The following is a 17,737-nucleotide window of genomic DNA, read 5'->3' as shown; positions in this document are numbered from 1 at the left end:
AGTGCCATATGCAGTGCCTGGCACATGGTAGGTGCTTGACAGTTATTTGTTGAGAGACTAAACGGGGCCCTCGGCCTCTCCCCTTTCTTTTGTGCTCACGCTTCTCCGCAGTGGGACTCGTTCTGGAACTGGTTCCATAATCCGGTGACTCTCCTTGTCTTTTCCCTTCTCCTGGAGCTTTAGTTCATTAGATCCCATCCGTCCAGCATTAAATAGTGTGCTCTTCCCTGCATTGCTGAATAAGTTTCACTGAGGAATATTCTAGAATCTGAATTGGTTTTAAAAATATCCTCTACCTTTTGTTTTAAAAGTATGACTTTCCAGTAAAAACTGTTAGTTGCCAAAGAACTTCCTAAATTTGCTTAAATACTAGTACATGAAAACGTTTTTTCTTAAGCCATAAGCTGGCATAAAAATTTTAAGAGGAAAAAAAAAAACACACACAAAAAAAAAACTGACGACTTCCCCAAACCCCTGACTTTTTTTTAAAGTAGCTGATTAATTAGTTACTATTAAAATGAGCTCTATTTCCAAAAGGAACAGCGAGGGTTAGGATTAAACATCTTTGAGTTTGGAGATGCAAACCAGACCCCCGTGTGCATTCTGGCTGTTGTATTTTCCATCTGACAGAAAGCAGGACGTGGGAGACCATGGCAGGCCTAATTCGGCTGGATTAAGCTGATTTTGTTTCCTCGGAACATTTGGGTGTCAACATTCAGGCACACGATATTAATAGATGAAGGACAAAAACCAACTGGCCACCTCGGTGGATGCTAAAAAAGCATTCAAAATCCAACACCCTTCTGTGAATGAAGACAACAATCAACAAACTAGCCTAGCAGGAAACGTCTCCGGTTTAATAAAGGGCCTCGACAGAAAGCCCACAGCTAAGTCATACTCGATGGTGAACGACCGCTGCTTTCCCTGAGGACCAGGCGCCCTCCCAGGATGCCCACACATGCCACTGCTGGTCGCCAGCGTGCTCAAGGCAGTGAGGCAAGACAAAGACAGAGAAAGACATCAGGCGGGAAAGAAAGAAACAAGGCTGTCTGGGCTACAGGAAGTCCAAAGGAAACACACACACTATTAGAATTAATAAGCAAGTTCAGCAAGATGGTATGATGTAACATCCATGTACAAATATCATTTGTGTTTCTATACAGTAACAATCTAGAAAATGAAACTAAGCAAACAGTTTCATTTACAGTGGTATCAATAAGAATAAATTACTTAAAAATAAACTTAACAAAAGAAGTGCAAGACATAACAGAAAACCACAAAATAGCATCGAAGGAAATTAAAGTATACTGAAATAAACGGAAAGACATCCTTCGTTCATGGATTGGAAGACTTAATGTTGTTAAGACAGCAATATTCTCCAAACTGGTGTACAGATTCAATGCAATCCCTGTCAAATTCCCAGCAGGACCATTTTGCAGAAATTGGCAAGCTACTATCCTAAAATTCATATTTTATGATGCAAATGCCAGGGATGCAGAAGAATCAAAACAACTTTTTAAAAGGGGAACAATTTTGGAGGAGCCTCACTTCACAGTTTCAAAACTTACTACACAGCGACAGTAACAAAGACAGTGTAATACTGGCAGAAGGACAGACATACAGATCAATGGAATAATTGAAAGGCCAGAAATAAACCTTTAAATTTATGATCAATTAATTTTTGAGAAGGATGCCAAGACACTTCAATGGGGAAAGAATAGACTTTTAACAAATGGTGCTGGGACCGTTGGATAGCCACAGGAGTATGAATCTGGACTCCTACCTCAGGTCATATATGAAAATTAACTCAAAATGGAACATAGATCCACATATACTAGTAAGAGCTAAAACCATAAAACTCTTAGATTCAAATATAGGAGTAAATCTTTATGACCTTAAGTCAGGCAATGGTTTCTTAGATATGATACTTAAAGCACAAGCAACAACAGAAAACAAATATAAATTGGACTTCTTCAAAATTTAAAAAAAAATTGTGCTTTAACAGGCATCATCAAGGAAGTGAAAACCCACATAATGGGAGAAAATTTTTGCAAATCATGTACTATCTGATAAAGGAATTGTATCCAGGATATATGTATATAAAAATGTTTACAACTTAGTAATAAAAGACAAGTAACAATTTAAAAATGGACTAAGGATTTGAATAGACATTTTTACAAAGAAGAGATATAATAAGCACGTTAAAAGATGCTCAACATAATTAGCTATTTAAAAAGTGCACATCTAAAGCACAGTAAGATACCACTTCAAACCCACTAGGATGGCAATAATCAAAAAGAAAGAATAACAAGTATAGGGAGGAAGCAGAGAAAATGGAACACTCATTCATTGATGGTAGGAATATAAAATGGTACATATATTTTTTGAAAAAAAAGTTTAACAATTCCTCAAATTGTTAAGCTTAAAGTTACCATATGACCCAGCAATTCTACTCCTGGGTATCCACCCAAGAGAATAGAAAACATATGTACACACACACACACACACACACACACACACACACACACAATCGTGCCCATAAATATTCAGAGCAGCATTAATTCACAAAGGTCAAAAAGTGGAAACAATCCAAATGCCCACCAACTGATAAATGGATAAACAAAATATACAATGGAATATTATATTTCAATAAAAAGGCAATGAAGGATTGACACATGCTGCAACATAGATGACCCTTGAAAACATATTATATGAAAGATGCAAGTTTCAAAAACCTACATATTGTATGATTTCATTTATGTGAAATTTCCAGAATAGGCAAAACCATATAAATAGAAAATGGATTAGTGGTTGTCAGGACCTGGGGGAACGGGAATGTGGGAAGTTACTGCTCATGTGCACGGGGTTTCTTTGGGGGTGATGAAAATGTTCTAAAATTAGACAGTGATGATAGTTTCACAACTCTGTGAACATACTAAAAGCTAAATAACAACTCAACGTTTCTCTCTCCTCTCTCTCCCCCTCTGCCTCTCTCTAAAATAAAGTAAAATAAATAAATTAAATTAAAGTTCCCATTTCTCTGCAACAAGAAGCTAATTGGTGATATTTAATCCTATGAATGAAGCAGGGAAAAAAGGTATCTTACTTGCTCTTCAGTATGTTTTCTATCATAAAATAACCCTGAAAAAAAAATCCCCAAATTAGTAGAAGTGTCTAGGATCAAAGCCACTTTTAAATGGTGACTTTTATGACATATGAATTATATCTTAAAGCTGTTATCAAAAAATTCAGACACCAAATAAATAAAGTAAAATAAAATAAAATTCAGGCACATGTGGGATTAGGATGATGGACTCTTTGTTGCCTTTGTAAGGTGCTACTGGAACTAATCAAAGATAAGAGTATACATATAACAGCTTATTTTCGTTAAAATTTCCTCCTCCATTATTTTTGTCTGTTTTATTGATGGACGCTAGACATGCTTTTGTGTTGCTGAATGAACCTTTTTATTGCTTCACCATTTGTGTAGCCATGGAGAATGGAAAGATGTAACCTTAAAGAGGAATGCTCAATTTGGAGAAGAGATTTTGATCATTGGCTGCTGCCTTTTGAAAGAATTTGCATGCATGATTCCTTTGTATATTATAAAAACAATCAATTTAGGGAAGATTTGGGTTTCTAATTAAATTTCAAACCTACAGGGATCTTTAGTGGAAATGAAAATGCCTTTCTCATAAAATCGTGGGCCCAGATTTGTTTAATGGGGAAAATATTTTTCTCTTCTTAAAGAAAATCTCACCTGCAGTTCTTTTTAAAGCCGCGTTCATTTTCCAAGGTCTAAGAACCTTTCATAAAAATGGTATGTTGTCAGTATTTGTTAAGTCTACTGGTAATAGCATATGTATTATGTCTATTTAATTACTGTTACAGTCAAGGAAATTGTGGTCATGGTCTTTCTCCAGTGTTTTACCTGCTAAAATAAAAAATAGTTTGACATTCCTCTTGGGGAACTGATTTAGAAGGAAAGGTTGGGGCCCGTGTTTAAACATCCTTAGCATGCTTACTTGGGGGTCTCTGACCTTCCACGGTGTCTGCACATGTGCACTGCCTGCCATCTACAAAGTCAGGCGTGCTGTGCTATGCTCCCTTAGATGCTTTTGCCAAAAAGCAGTTGCCAAGGAATGTGTTTATATCGTTTGGGATCCAAGGGCTGGGGACTGGCAGGCCAATGGAAAATAATGGGGGTTCTGGCCTTCCCCTCACCTCCCGCCTTTGCTGCTTGCAGGAAGATCTGTCTGCACTGCAAGTGCCCTCAGGAGGAGCACATGGTGACGGTGATGCCCCTGGAGATGGAGAAGACCGTCAGCAAACTCATGTTTGACTTCCAGAGGAACTCGACCTCGGACGACGACTCGGGCTGCGCCTTGGAGGAGTACGCCTGGGTCCCGCCTGGGCTGAAGCCTGAACAGGTACCACTCGGAGGAGGGAAAGTGTGGTTTGCCTTTTGCCTTTGTCTTGCCCATCCTGTCTCAGTCCAGTTCAGAAGGAAGCGTTGACTTGGCTGATTCAGGGAAGTGGTTGGGGCTCCATGGGTTGGAGATGGCTGAGGCCGCAATGGGAAATGAGGAAGAGAAATGAAACTGAGCTTTGTGTGAGCCATCACTTTCATTCATTCCGTATTGCCATGAACTGTTAACAGAAGATGGTCTAGCAACTTATCAGAAATGTTGGCTTTGGAACATTAGATAGCGAATCTTTAATTTCGGAGAGGGAAGGGAGTTCTGCCTTGACCATGAATCTTGAGGTTAAGATTCTTTGTAAAGCAGAGTGAGGAAATGTGGATTCATTCGCCTGTTCCCCCCAGTGATTTATATGTGCTGTGTTTAAATATTACTCTTGGCCTTGCTTTACAAAGAAAGACATTGGCATTTCCTGAAATATTTTGGCACTACCCACAGGCTGTAAATATTATTGGCTCGATGAGATGAACTTGGTTTTTTCTGTTCACTGCATTTTTCCCAGTGATATACAGCCTCTGCTTTGCATTTCTTGGTACTTGGAATTTTCTCTTCCACCAGCCTCAGTGTTGGCTTAGAAGCCCCTGCTTTCGGCTAGGTATTTCCATGATCTTCTCTCTGCATCTGTTATCAGTGAGGTGCTGTCCGTGTCCCCACCTGTTGTTAGTGGAAGTGGGCTTCGTGGGGTGCCGCTGGAATAAGAATTTCCTGAAGCCCCTCCCCCCAGGAGAAATAAAATAAAGTTTTATTTCTGTGGAATTAACCCCCTGAGTTTCCAAGGTCCCAGCTCCCTCTGTCCCACCATGGAAAAGTCCCATTTCGTCTTCAGCAGGGCTAGGATCAGAGCCAGTGCCCAGAGTTTCTGCTCCACGTTTGCACAGTCCAGTCCCGCATCTGGTCAGGTTAGCCTGTGTTCCCAGCTGCAGTCCATGGTGTGTGGGGTCCAGATGGCCGTGGGCCATGTAGCTTCTAGGCCATGTGGCTGTGGAGGGAGCACCCATGAGTGCAAGGAAACAGGAGCAAAGCGAAAGGGACAAGAGAGCAAGAACTCCTTTGCCTGGGGGATATGACCTTCCAAGATTTCGCACACTTGCGGTGGCTCCACCCCCTAGGCAATTATCTTTATTCCCAGGTCAGACTGACAGGCAAGCATCCTCCCCATGTGACCCAGACTTCACTGCACCTGCGCCTATCCCCCCTTTGTTGGTCTCTTCCCCCTGGTGATCTGCAGGGCATGGACAGGTGGTTCCCCGGGGAGTGTGAAGTTGCAGCTTCCAAGTGAAGCTGCCCAGATGGCCTTGCTTGTATCTGGCCTTCCCTCTGCTCCTTAACTATTATTAATATTAGCTAGCTGGTTACGACAGTAACATATCTTTAAGAGGCAGGTTTACCAGAATCTTAAGTGTTTGACCACTGTTCCCTTCCTCTGACACAGAGAGCTTCTTGCTCTGCAGGTCTTTATATCTGACAGAATGTTTTGAAACTTAAAAAGCCCTGAAATTTCAAGTTAGGAACTTCAGATGTGGTCATGCTTTTAGAAAAAGTTCTTTTTTAAATAACTCTATTGTTGAAAGTATTACATATGTAGAAAAAGTTCTTTATGATTAAGAAAGACCTAAGAACCCGGCCAGTGTAGCTCAATGGTTGAGTGTCCATGTAGGAACCAAAAGGTCACTAGTTTTATTCCCGATCAGGACACATGCCCGGGTTGCAGGCTCGATTCCCAGTGGGAGGCGTACAGGAGGCACCCAATTGATGATGTTTGTCTCTCATTGGAGTTTCTATCTATCTATCCCTCTCCCTTCCTCTCTCTCTAAAAATCAATAAAGACATTCTTTTTAAAAAAAGAAAGACCCAAGAATTCACCAACAACTTAAGGGTGGGACCCTGATAACATCACTTTGATTGGCCATTTCTCATTTTTTTCTTCCAATACTAAGGTTGCAAATTGGCTGACGAAATCAACCACACAGGGCAAGATTTCTTTAGCCAGCAAAATATTGTTTAAACTTTTGACTTAGTAGATAAGATGGGGGGAGATAGAGGAGGCCATAGGCGGGATAAATGGTGATGGAAGGAGACTTGACTTGGTGATGGAAGGAGACTTGATCTGTATATTGTATTATGTGACTGAACACACAATACAATATACAGATGATGTGTTATAGAACTGTACATCTGAAATTTGTATAATTTCATTAACCAATGTCACCCCAATAAAGTCAATAAAAAATGAAATTCTAGAGCCATAAGAAAAAAAACTTTAAATTAATTACTAATGCTTAATAATTAGGAATTTTTAGTTAAGAGTTTATGCTTATGGCCCTGGTCAGTGTGGCTCAGTTGGTTGGGTGCCATCCTGTGCATTAAAGGGTTGTCGGTTGGATGTCCAGATCGTGGGCTCAAATCCCCAGTGGTATGTGTGTGGGGTGGGGAGTTGGGGTAGAGGGGAAAGTATAGGAAGCAGCTGACTGATGTTGGGCTCTCACATCAATGTTTCTCTAAAAAATCAATAAAGTATTCTTTAAAAATAATCATGAAAATTTGAGGATCTGAATTCTCATTTCTGCCAGGAATGGTGTGTTGGCCATTGCGTTGAGAGCTGGCATTCTTTCTAGACAGAGTTTGATCTCTACAAGTCACCCTAGTCTCCTCTAAGCCCACTTTACCCCTTTGTGGTGCCTTCCTAAACCCTGCAGGTACTTCAGTTTTGTGATCTCTATTCTGATTCCTCCCATGGAGAAAATATCTCAGAATAGAAACATTCACAGGAAATAATGTCCATGAGAATTGAAGGGAACTTGGATATTAACAGCAAGAAATGAGTGTTTTCTCTCTGTTAGTAGGTTGAAGTTATATATTTTCCTGTTTCAGTAAGGATTATATTATTAAAGTGTAAGTTTAAGAAGAATGAGAGGATTTGAGTTTGTCTGTAAAACTCAGATGAGGTGGTGGGTGACTGAGGATCTTTGTTTGACATCACCATTCTGCCCCTGGTACTTGAGCAATGAGTTTTCACACCTCGATACATCTGTGAGCTTGTTTCATTTCTGTGCTAACCTCATTTCCAGCAGCTTCTAAGAGACCCATCCTTCTTTTGTTCACTTTGCTTCCTGCTAAATTGGGCCCTGAAATTTCAAAGTTAAACTGTTTTCAGTTCCCTGCTTACGTAGATTTCTTCTTTAAGATGGTTAAACTTCAGTCTATGATGTTCAGATTCAGGCAAAATTTCCTATTGAGCCAAGAAATAGACAATTGCAGAAGCTAGTTCTTGGTTAAATTCTCCAATTCAAAAAGTGAGCGATTATGGTATTTTGGAGGCCACTTTGACTCATCCAAAATGAACGTCTTGGGGAAGTATAAAGCAACGTTCTTTGATTTGTTTTGAAAGAAGATGATTAATGCTATTAAACAAGTGGTTTGAATTATGTCAGATGAAAGGATATTCCTCTCTTAAAATTTTGTTGCTCTTTACACAGTTTTCTCTATTCTTTACACTTACTCAGACCTCTATGACACAGATACTTAGAAAGGGAAATTGTCTTCAGAGAGAGACTGTCTCTTCAAGCTATTTGAAGGGCTCTGTACTTGCCTAATAAAATATAAGTCTATATTAAAGATATTTGTTGCATGAAGTAAATGCACTTCAAATTTGTAAATTATGAGATACCTTGAATTGTGTAGGTTTAAAGGTTTTTAAAACCTTATCCAGTATGCTCTAAGATTAGAAAAGTTTGAGTCCTAAATGCCTCTCACTAATAAAAGTTTAGTATCGTGTTAGTTGTCTCTGGTTTGAGAAAAGCCATTTTTCTACCAAGAGAAATTATAATGAACATTAAAATGCTTTGTGCTGGAGGCAAAATACGACTAGTCAGGGTTGGGAGCAATGTGTTTCCTTTCCTTTCCGTTGGAAACCTTTCATTTTAGCCCCTGGCGTGGGGTTGGTTAGTAGACCTTCAGGTTATACTCTTTATTATTCCATTTCTTCTGAGAAATGCCTTCAATTAAATACAATGCAATTGAAAGTCACCTCCCACTTGGGGAGGTGTTCTTGAATGTGAGCACTTAATTTTAGAAAAATCTACTAGCTGTAAAACCCAATTTTCTTAACGTAGTCTGAAACCTAATCTGCATCACAGAGGATGCCAGCGAGGACAGGCGTTGCTCCTGTGATGTGTGATGACTGGCCTGGAAAGTAACCGGGAGATTGCTCAGATCCTCTGCCTTTGCTTCCTCCAAATATGTCTGATGCCACCCAGAGAGCCTTGCGGTAGCGAACAGAGAGCTGGAGTCCGCCCTGATTGACCATCGAAGTCTGCTACACGGCGCCAGTTTCTCTTCAAACCCAAACACTTAATGATGTGCTCTGTGTCCCAGAGATGCCATGGTTATCAACTGACAGTACATAGTACTCCAGGCAGGATGTGGGGGTGTTCAACAAGCTTATGAGAAAGGCCAGTGGTGAGCAGGGTTTCTCCCTCTCAGCACTATTGGCAGCGTTAACTGGGTAAGTCTTTGCTCTCGAGGCTTCCTGCGCTTTGCAAGGTGATTGGCAGCATCCCTGGCCTCTACCCACTAGAAGCCAGTAACACACGCCATCCTCCCCCCATTGCTGGGATAACTAATCATGTCTCCAGACATTGCCCAATGTCCAGGGGAGGAGGGGGAGGAATGTGGATTGAGTATCCCTGGCTGAGAGTGATATTAAAACCTGGAGTATCTGGCAGCAAAATTCTGTTCCAATCAAAACAAAAAAAGGATGCCTCGATTGAACAAACATTTACCGAACTCCTGCCATGTTCTCACTGCAGCATAATGGCTGCTGCCCTGTGAGGGGGTCAGGTGTTTGGCAGAGAAGTGTGTTCCAACCTTTTTGCGTGTGTATATAACAAGTGTCCATGGATATAGGAGTACATTTCTGGGTGTGTGTTTTTTTGGACAAAAATGTGATGATGCTACCCACTTACTGTGATTTTTCCCCACTTCGTGTGTTGCGAGGATTTTTCTCTATCAGTGTATTTAGGTCCAGATTCTCCTTGGGAAGGGGGTGCAGTTCTCTGTCGCTGGTTCCTAACCCGGAGTGGTACCAGCACCACTAGGGGGCATTTGGATATGGGTGTTGGGAGGAGGTAGTTATTGTGAAATGGCTGGAGGACTCCACTACTGTTTTCATGGGTAGGAACTTGGGATGCTACACGTTTTGAAAAGTACCAAGTGACCCTGCGCAAAGGAGAATTGACCCCTCCCAGGCACCAGAGTGCCACCCTGAGCAACCCTGAGCCAACGTTTACTTTTGAAATGTGCGTTCCGGTCTGCTTTCCTTGATATGAAATAAGGTGACAGCAGCCAACCTTCCTGTACACTCGCCGCTTCCTCTCCGGAAGAGCAGTTGCTGCAGGTGGAGGGGTCACATGTAAAGCTCCTTCAGGCGTTGATCCTGCCCTCCAGAGGTGGTCTCCGCCGCATGGGCTGGGCCGCGGCCCTCAATGGTACATGTGCTTGTGGTTTTCCTATTAGTTCTCCTTCTTGCTGTGCCATGGGTCTGAAGAGGTCATCAGAGTGTTTCTCCTGATGCACGTCCTTCTCATCCATGTTCCGGGTACCCCAAATGTCTGCGGGGGATTCTCAAATACAGATGCCCCCAAACTCTTGGTCTCCACACATTGGTAATTTGACCTTGACCTTAACTGTGTTTTTGCACATAAAGAGTGGTGGTTAGGTTATTTGCCCAGAACTCGCAAGTTTCACTTCAAACTATCCCAGGACGGACGAAGAGTAGATACCAGGAGTAATTGTCCAGTGTTTGGCTTTCAGAGTATTCTGCTGGAAGTGGTAAAATGAACCATCCAACACTACCTAAGAGATGGGTGCATTCATTGGTTTTGAGCCCCGTGAAAGTCTCCAATATCTTTATCGGGTTGCATAGCCTTCGTTATTTATGGCGCATCCATCATGTGTCAGGTAAATGTTTCCTCAAGGAGCTTCTCTGACTGCCCAGACGCCCAGCACACGCTCACGGCAATCCCTGGAACTCCCCTATTAGCGTTCATCAAACTGGTAATTAGATACTTGTTGGTGTGATTATTTGTTCAATAATTGTCCCCCCCACTGTAGTTTATGATCCAGAAAACCCCAGCGCCTGGCACAGCGCCTGACCCATGGCGGCCACCCCAGGGACATTAGTGCAGAGCAGGCAGGAGACGGGGTCCTCTGGAGGACCGGAGACGTTCGGGGCTGCATCACACGGAAAAGATATAAGACTTTCAACTGGTTTTCTACGTAGAGAGTTGCTCCGTGACCATGATTCCTGCCCCCTCTGCGTCTCTTAAAAGTTGTGTTCTAGGCGATGCCCTGTCCAGCCGCTGCTTCAGTGTCTCAGGTTGGAAAGGGCAGGAGCTGGGTGGCATCTGGCAAAGGCACAGTGCCCTCAGCTCCAGGATCGGGTCTGGGCAGGATGGGGGAGCTGGGGGTCTGGCAGACCCCCTTCTGTTTCCAGGGGACCCTTTATGTCACCATCCCCTTCTGGGGAGCTGCGGGGAGTCACTGGGTGAGGAGGAGGCAGCAGGGCCCAGTGGGAAGGGCTTGGCTTGGTGTCAGCAAATCTGGCTGCTGTTCCATCCCTCTCTGACCTCGGGAAAGTTGCTCAACTTCCAGGAGCCTCGGTTGCCTCGTGGTCATGATGATGACCATGGAGAGCGTGACTGCATTTTCTTCACACACTCGTTTCTGCCCACCAGCATTTTAACTGCGTGCATTACTTGATTCTCCTTTAACAACTGAATTTGGTCGTTGCTATTGCTGTCTGTTTCAGAGGTGAGTAAAGGAAGGCTCAGAGAAGTTAAACACTTGCCCAAGAACACACAGCTAATGAGCAGCAGTGATGGATTCAATCTCAGACGCCCCAGGAACTAGTACTCTGAGACTGTGGACCTCAGGGCTGGGCTGGCCCAAATGAGGGCTTGTGGCTGTCCAAGACAGAGGAAGGTTAGGCGGGGATGGAGGAGAGGGGTTAAGCATAGATTGAATGGGAATCCTGGATGCCTTCTCAAGGGCTTTTAATAAAATAATTTGGGATTCCACCTACACGGAGCCTTCCCCCCACAGGGACTTGGTTGTAGGGTTGCTGTAAATGGGCAGCTTCGTTCAGATGATGTGCTGGCTCTGTGGAGCTGGAGCAGCTCAGACTTCTTTGATGCCCAAGTCGGCTTCGGGCCCTGCCACCCACCTTGCTGGGTACCTGGATCCTGCAGCATTGCTGTCCCCGGGCCTGGGTCCCAGGGTTGTGTCCCAGGACATTCTCTGTGGGTCCTCAGAGTGCAGAGACAGCCATCCCATGCAGAAGAAGATGCTGCACACCTCCCCTAGGGGATGAAGAGCAGGAGGGGTGGCCCTGGCACGGGCTCTGACTTTGCTGCTCAGGCCTCTTCAGCGTGTCTCTGATGCGCGGGCTGATGGCCTCCTGGCCGCTTTCCAGGGGATCTTATCCCCCAATGAGGAGGTAAGGAGAGAATCAGGCTATACTGGGAAAGCCTGGGAAAAAGGAATAGCGATTAGGCTTTTTTCAGTTATGCATTCGCTTATCCAACTGATAGCTAATGTGTACCTACTATGTGTCAAGCACTGGTCTAGGCACTGGTGATAAAACAATTAACAAGATAATTGAGATTTCTGCTACGTTGTGATTGTAAGCAGGGTTTTGGAGACATGTAAATTAGGAAACAAATGATCGCGGTAAGGTGAGGCTGTGCTTTTAAAAAGAACAGTGATGTTCACGGTAGTGGTAGAAACTTTTAGTGAACTCTTACCTGTGCCAGGCGTTGTCCTCCCTCGGTGCTGTACAAGTCGTGTCCCACCCAGTCTGGTCTGGGAAGGAAATACAGCAGCTTCTGTGATAGCGCACGTGGGCCGGGTGTTGGCGGGATTGCTCATTTGGACGGACTGGTCAGGGACAGCCTCTCTGGGAGGTGGGTTTGAGCTGCTACTGAGTGGCATGAAGCCTGCATGTCGAGGCCTGGCTTGTTACTCACCTGCGTGCAGGTCAGAAGCGAAATGAAATCAACACCAGCTTTGTATCCATGCCAAGAATTTGGGGAGTGCTGTTGGCCGGTTTGAGGAGAAGTGAATGGTGCCCAGTCCTCGCCGAGGCATCATGGACCGAGGGCTGGGACGTCCCCCGGCCATGCTCGCCCCTGCGGAATCCGCGGAGCCCCATCGCCCACCACCTTCATGTTTCTGCCCACAGACAGAAGTAAGGCAGCAGCACCCCCCTTTGGAGACGGAAAAGGTAACAAGGAATCATATGCCCATGCCTCGCGGATAGTCTGTGCACCTGTGACCATATGCCCATGCCTCGTGGATAGTCTGTGCACCTATGACCATATGCCCATGCCTCACGGATAGTCTGTGCACCTATGACCATATGCCCATGCCTCACAGACAGTCCGTGCGCAAGTGTGTCTACCCCTTTGTCACGTGCCCTGCCTTCTAAGATGCGAGCCTGTTGGAGGGAGACGTACACTGTCTTGTTCACCCCTATTGCTCGGTGCCTAAAATGTCTGATAGGTGTTACTCATTCAGTAAATGTTACACAACTACACGGCCACATTTCATCCTTGTACAAGCCCCCCACATTTCCAGTGAATGCCTTGCAGCTCAGGGAGGATCGGGAACTAGACCGGATGCCACCGCTGGTAAGAGGCAGAGCCAGGACTCAGGCCAGCCGTCTGTCCCACCCGCCGCCCACTTGGGCTCTTCCTCCTCCACCCGCCTCTTCGAGGAGATCCACCCAGGACCTCAGATCTGAGGAAGCCGGCTTGGCGTGTGTCCCGAGAGGGAGCGGGCGTCACACAGGCTCTTTCATTCTTGGAGAAGGAAGTTTCTCCTAATCTCAGGTTGACCCTGGTGACTAAGGCTTTCCTCTCCCCCCGCTCCAGCAGTTTCCCCATCGCTGCAGGAAGCAGCACGGCCCTGCCTCCCCAGGCTGCTCCTCCCATCAGCAACCTCTGTCTGGCTGGCTCTTCTCACTCCCTCATCCTGGCTCGGGGCCCACATGGTGTCAACTGCATTTCCTCTACTTGCTCCATGGCCCTCAAGTTCCTGGTCCAGCGTCACGGACCTGGGCTCTCAGCAATGGCGTTCATTCCTTCAGCAAACCTTTGTGGGGTGCCGGCTAGAAGCCAGGCTCTGGGGGACACTGGGACCCAACAAAGAAGCAGCCCTGCCCTTGTGGAGCTGTCTCGTGGGGCAGTCAGATGAGCGATTGATGAACAGCCCCTCAGAGAGGGGTGTGCTGGGGGCACAGTGGACACGGGTGGTGGTATAGAGCCAGGCTTGGCAAACATTTCTGTAAACAGCCAAGCAATAAATATTTTAGACTTTGTAGGACATTCAGTCTCTTGTTGCAAATACCCAGCTGTGATGTAGTGTGAAAGCATAGACAGTATGTAAATGAGTGAGCATGGCCATGTGACAATAAAACTTTACTTACAAAAACAGGCAGCGGGCCTGATTTGATCCCCAGGCTGAAGTTTGCTGGTCCCTGACTTAGAGAATCTACTTGGAAAGGAAATAGCCTGTCTGGAGAGGTGATACATGGGAGGATGGTTAAGTTCCGCCGTCAGCCCAGTCAGGGGTTTCGGAGTGCATGAGCACCAGCAGCTCGGGTATCACGTGGGAACTTGTTCAGAATAAAGGTTCTCGGGTCCCGGCCCCGACCTCCTGAACCTGAGCTCTGAGGTGGGCCATCGTCTGCCTGAGCAGGGCCTTCGGGTGGTTCTGCGGCATGGCCAAGTCCAGAACTGCTGCCGGGCACTGGAAAACCACAGGGCTGGAAACAGATGGGGCCAAATCTTGGCTCTTCCCCTTACTAGCTCTATAACCTTGGCTACCGTGTAAAATGAGCTGTAACTGTGAGAAGAAATGAATGACTCTGCGAAGAGCCTAGGAGATGCTGACACATAATAGGCCTATCGAATGGTAACTGCTGTCATCGCCACCGGCATCCTTTGGGTCTTGGAGACACTGAAGCAGGCTCGCCATGGGGAGTAACAGTGAAGCAACTTTCGTTCCCAGCATCTTGCTCCTGACTGGCTTCCCCTGAATGTGGCCTGAATACAAGGCTGTTTGTTAAAAGAGAATTCAAATCCTTTCACTGGTCCTGCGTCCTTGGCTCTCTCGTTGGCCTGTTAACCCAAGAGATGCTCCTAGACCATGAATTCTACAGCTGTGACTCACCACTGGGCTGGGGCCATAGTACCAGGCACCCGGCTTTACCATTCACTTTCAGGCAGTTGACAGTTTGCACTTTTTATGTGAGAAGCTATTTATACCAAGAAAGACAGAAGCTGGCAGATGTGGGGGGAAGGAGTGAATGACAAAGGAGTTCATCTCTCTAGGCCTGCTGGGTGGTCTGGTTCATAGGGAGGGGATGCATAATCGAATAGCCCCTCTAAAAACTGCACAGAAACCATTATTAGGCTCACCAGCCATTTGCAGTGTCGTCTTCATTTTATTACTCCATCAGCTCATGCTGAGCTCCGAATGGAATTTCACGGCTGCGTGAGATGCATGCTCCTCCACCTGCAGTGGATTACATTTCTTCTGAGGCGCTTCTCCTGCGTTAGCCTTCGCTGTCACTCAACGCAGGGTTCTCAGGGCTGTGTCAGAGATGAGGGGGGAAGGGAGGTAAGGAGATAGGAGACCCCACAACAATCTCCTGAACAGATCTCGGGAAAGATCCTGTGTTTATCTTGGCTCCAGAAAGGCACTGAGTCATTGCATGGCAATGGGAAACATGCCTGTGTGCACAGCATTCAGTAAACTGCCTGTTAGTCAACTTGTTTTCAACGGAGCCGTCAGAGATGGGATGAGCACCCGGGTTCAGGCCTGAGGGCCTCTGCCAGATGAAGTCAGCAGCAGCGTGGCCAGGTTCCACCAGCAGGGTCTTGTCAAGGCTCGCGTGCAGCGCGTGAGGCCCAGAGAAGCCAAGGATCATTTGCAAATGCAGGAAAGGGAGACCTGCCGTTGGAGTTCCCAGCTTTCAAGACAGATGGCCTCGACCTTTACAGTAAACGCGTTCTGGGATCCTTGCGATGGGGAGTGGGCCTCTGGGCTGGACTTCCTGCATGAGCTCACAGCCGCACACCCTTTCTGCTGACTGAGCAGCCTCCTCTGCGGGCCGGTGTGAGAGTTCATTTACTATCAAGATGATCTCCTCTGCCTTCTGACTCAGGAGATATTTTGAGTAGTTTCATGAGATGGTTGGATGAATCTACCACCAAGTCCATTAATAACTTCCTTCTTTCGTCTAGCCATCTATTAGTCCATCAGTTTATTCATTCACTTGTGTATTCAGCCATTTGTTCGTTCCACAGTTGTTTATTAAGTACCCTTATTCTGTTGTGATTTTGGTGTGGCTCTTGTCCAGGTTTGGTATGAAACTGGTGCTTCCCAACCCCTGTGTGTACATTGTGCTTTGTGTGGCAGGGAGTAGCTCATAGCACATGGAGCTCGTGTCTCTTTGTGGAAGACCCACACAGACTCAGGCTTGGTGCTGGCCTCCCGGAGCTTCTAAGTACCTGTCCTCTGAGCTCCTAGTGTTCAGGAGTGTAAGCTTTGGCACTAAGTAGCTCAATGTTCAAATTGGACAAGTTAATCCACCTCCATGAGCTTTCATTTCATCGTTTGAAAAATAAGAATGTTATTACTCAACTATAGTGTGTTTGTGAGGATTAAATAAAATAATGCCTTGAGCATGGAACTTTAAAAATGGCAGATTTCAGCTTTTCTTTAAATAGCCAGAAACAGCCCAAATGTCCATCAACAGCTGAATGGATAAACAAATTGTATTATATCCACAGAGTAGAATACTACTCTGTGATAAAAAGGAGTGAACTCTTGCTATTTCCAGCAACATGAATTTATCTTAAAATCATTATTCTGAACAAAAGAAGCCAGACCCAAATAAATGATCTACTGTAGGATCCTATTTATATGAAACTTCAGAAAGTTTAAATTAATGATCAGTGGTGACTTGGGGGTAGAGGAGGTAGGGAAGAGTGGGAGGGAGGAGTTTCAGAAGGGCAGAGGGAGCCTTTGAGGACAATAGGTATTTTCACTATCTTGACGATGCACAATACAACCTCAAGTTTACCCACAGAGCTTGACTTGACCCTTTCCCTCAAACAACATGAACACAGTTGCCCAGCGGTTGGCAAAATTAATTGGTTTGTATTTCTGCTCCTTTCCCTGCCTGCCTCTCTATCAAAGGTTATGATACTTTTGATAGAGAGTACTGTATATGTATATATCAAAATTTATCAAATTGTATACTTTGAACATGTGTGGTTTATCTTTCACACTAGAGGCCCGGTGCATGAAATTCGTGCATGGCGGGGAGGGGGGTCCCTCAGCCCGGCCTGCAACGAAGCCAGCGTCCCGCACCTCGGCCACTATGGGCGCCACCATCTTTGTGATGGAGTGATGGTTAATTTGTATATCACCCTATTATTAGATAGGATGCCTCAATAAAATGATTGAATGAATGAATGAAGTTGCTCTTTAGCAAACAGGAAGGCAGGCAGCCTCTCTCATGTCCGTGATGGACTCTTCCTAAGGTTCCATGGTTGCCTTGGGATGTAACTGAGCCTTTGGCCAAGAAGCACTGTTAGAAAGAATTGCTCAGTACTAATTATGCATAATAAAAAGGAGATCTGGGATAGAAACTCATCAACATCCAGATGGATGGCACTAAAAAACCATTTCCACAGACTGGCTTCTTTCATCATCTTTTAATTCCCTAGGATGTGCCTAACATGAAGTTGGCACTCAATAAATAGTGATGGTAGTTGTTACTGCTATAGCAATTAGAAAGATTGATTAAAACTCAATGATCAGATCTTGCAAAGGAAAGCTAATTATCCGAGCAATATCTGAACCTGCATTTTCTGAACCAATAAGATAAATTCGTAAGCTCTCAGTTTGGGAGGGATCAGGGCTGCCACATATAGTTGTAAGGTTTGTCATTACACAAAGGTGCCTGGCCAAGGGGGTGATTGGAGGCTGATATTCACCTGGGCTCTAATGCCTCCCCCAGGAGGAGTACATTTGGTTTAACAGAAGGCACTTTAGACCTTACCTGATTGGGATGCAGGACTCTTCCAAGATGGGGGGCTTGCTTTTTCTAATTTGTAGTTGCTGGGGAGAGGGTGTCTTTTTCTCATTTCCACAAAGGTAATAAAAAGTCTAGCAGCTACCAAGAA

At 45.1% G+C, this 17,737-nt stretch overlaps 1 protein-coding gene across 1 annotated transcript in view; it reads left to right on the top strand.

Moving 5' to 3' along the window:
• Window positions 1–17,737, top strand: part of PRICKLE2 (prickle planar cell polarity protein 2) — a 110,191-nt gene that overhangs the window by 21,866 nt on the left and 70,588 nt on the right. The window contains exon 2 of the mRNA XM_028152690.2: window positions 4,247–4,430. Within this exon, the coding sequence (XP_028008491.1) occupies window positions 4,287–4,430 (144 nt within the window). The 5' untranslated portion in view covers window positions 4,247–4,286. The remainder of the gene's footprint in view (window positions 1–4,246; window positions 4,431–17,737) is intronic.

Source organism: Eptesicus fuscus, chromosome 18, assembly GCF_027574615.1.
Source record: "Eptesicus fuscus isolate TK198812 chromosome 18, DD_ASM_mEF_20220401, whole genome shotgun sequence".
Lineage (NCBI taxonomy): Eukaryota > Metazoa > Chordata > Mammalia > Chiroptera > Vespertilionidae > Eptesicus > Eptesicus fuscus.
This window is presented reverse-complemented; position numbering and strand designations above follow the sequence as displayed.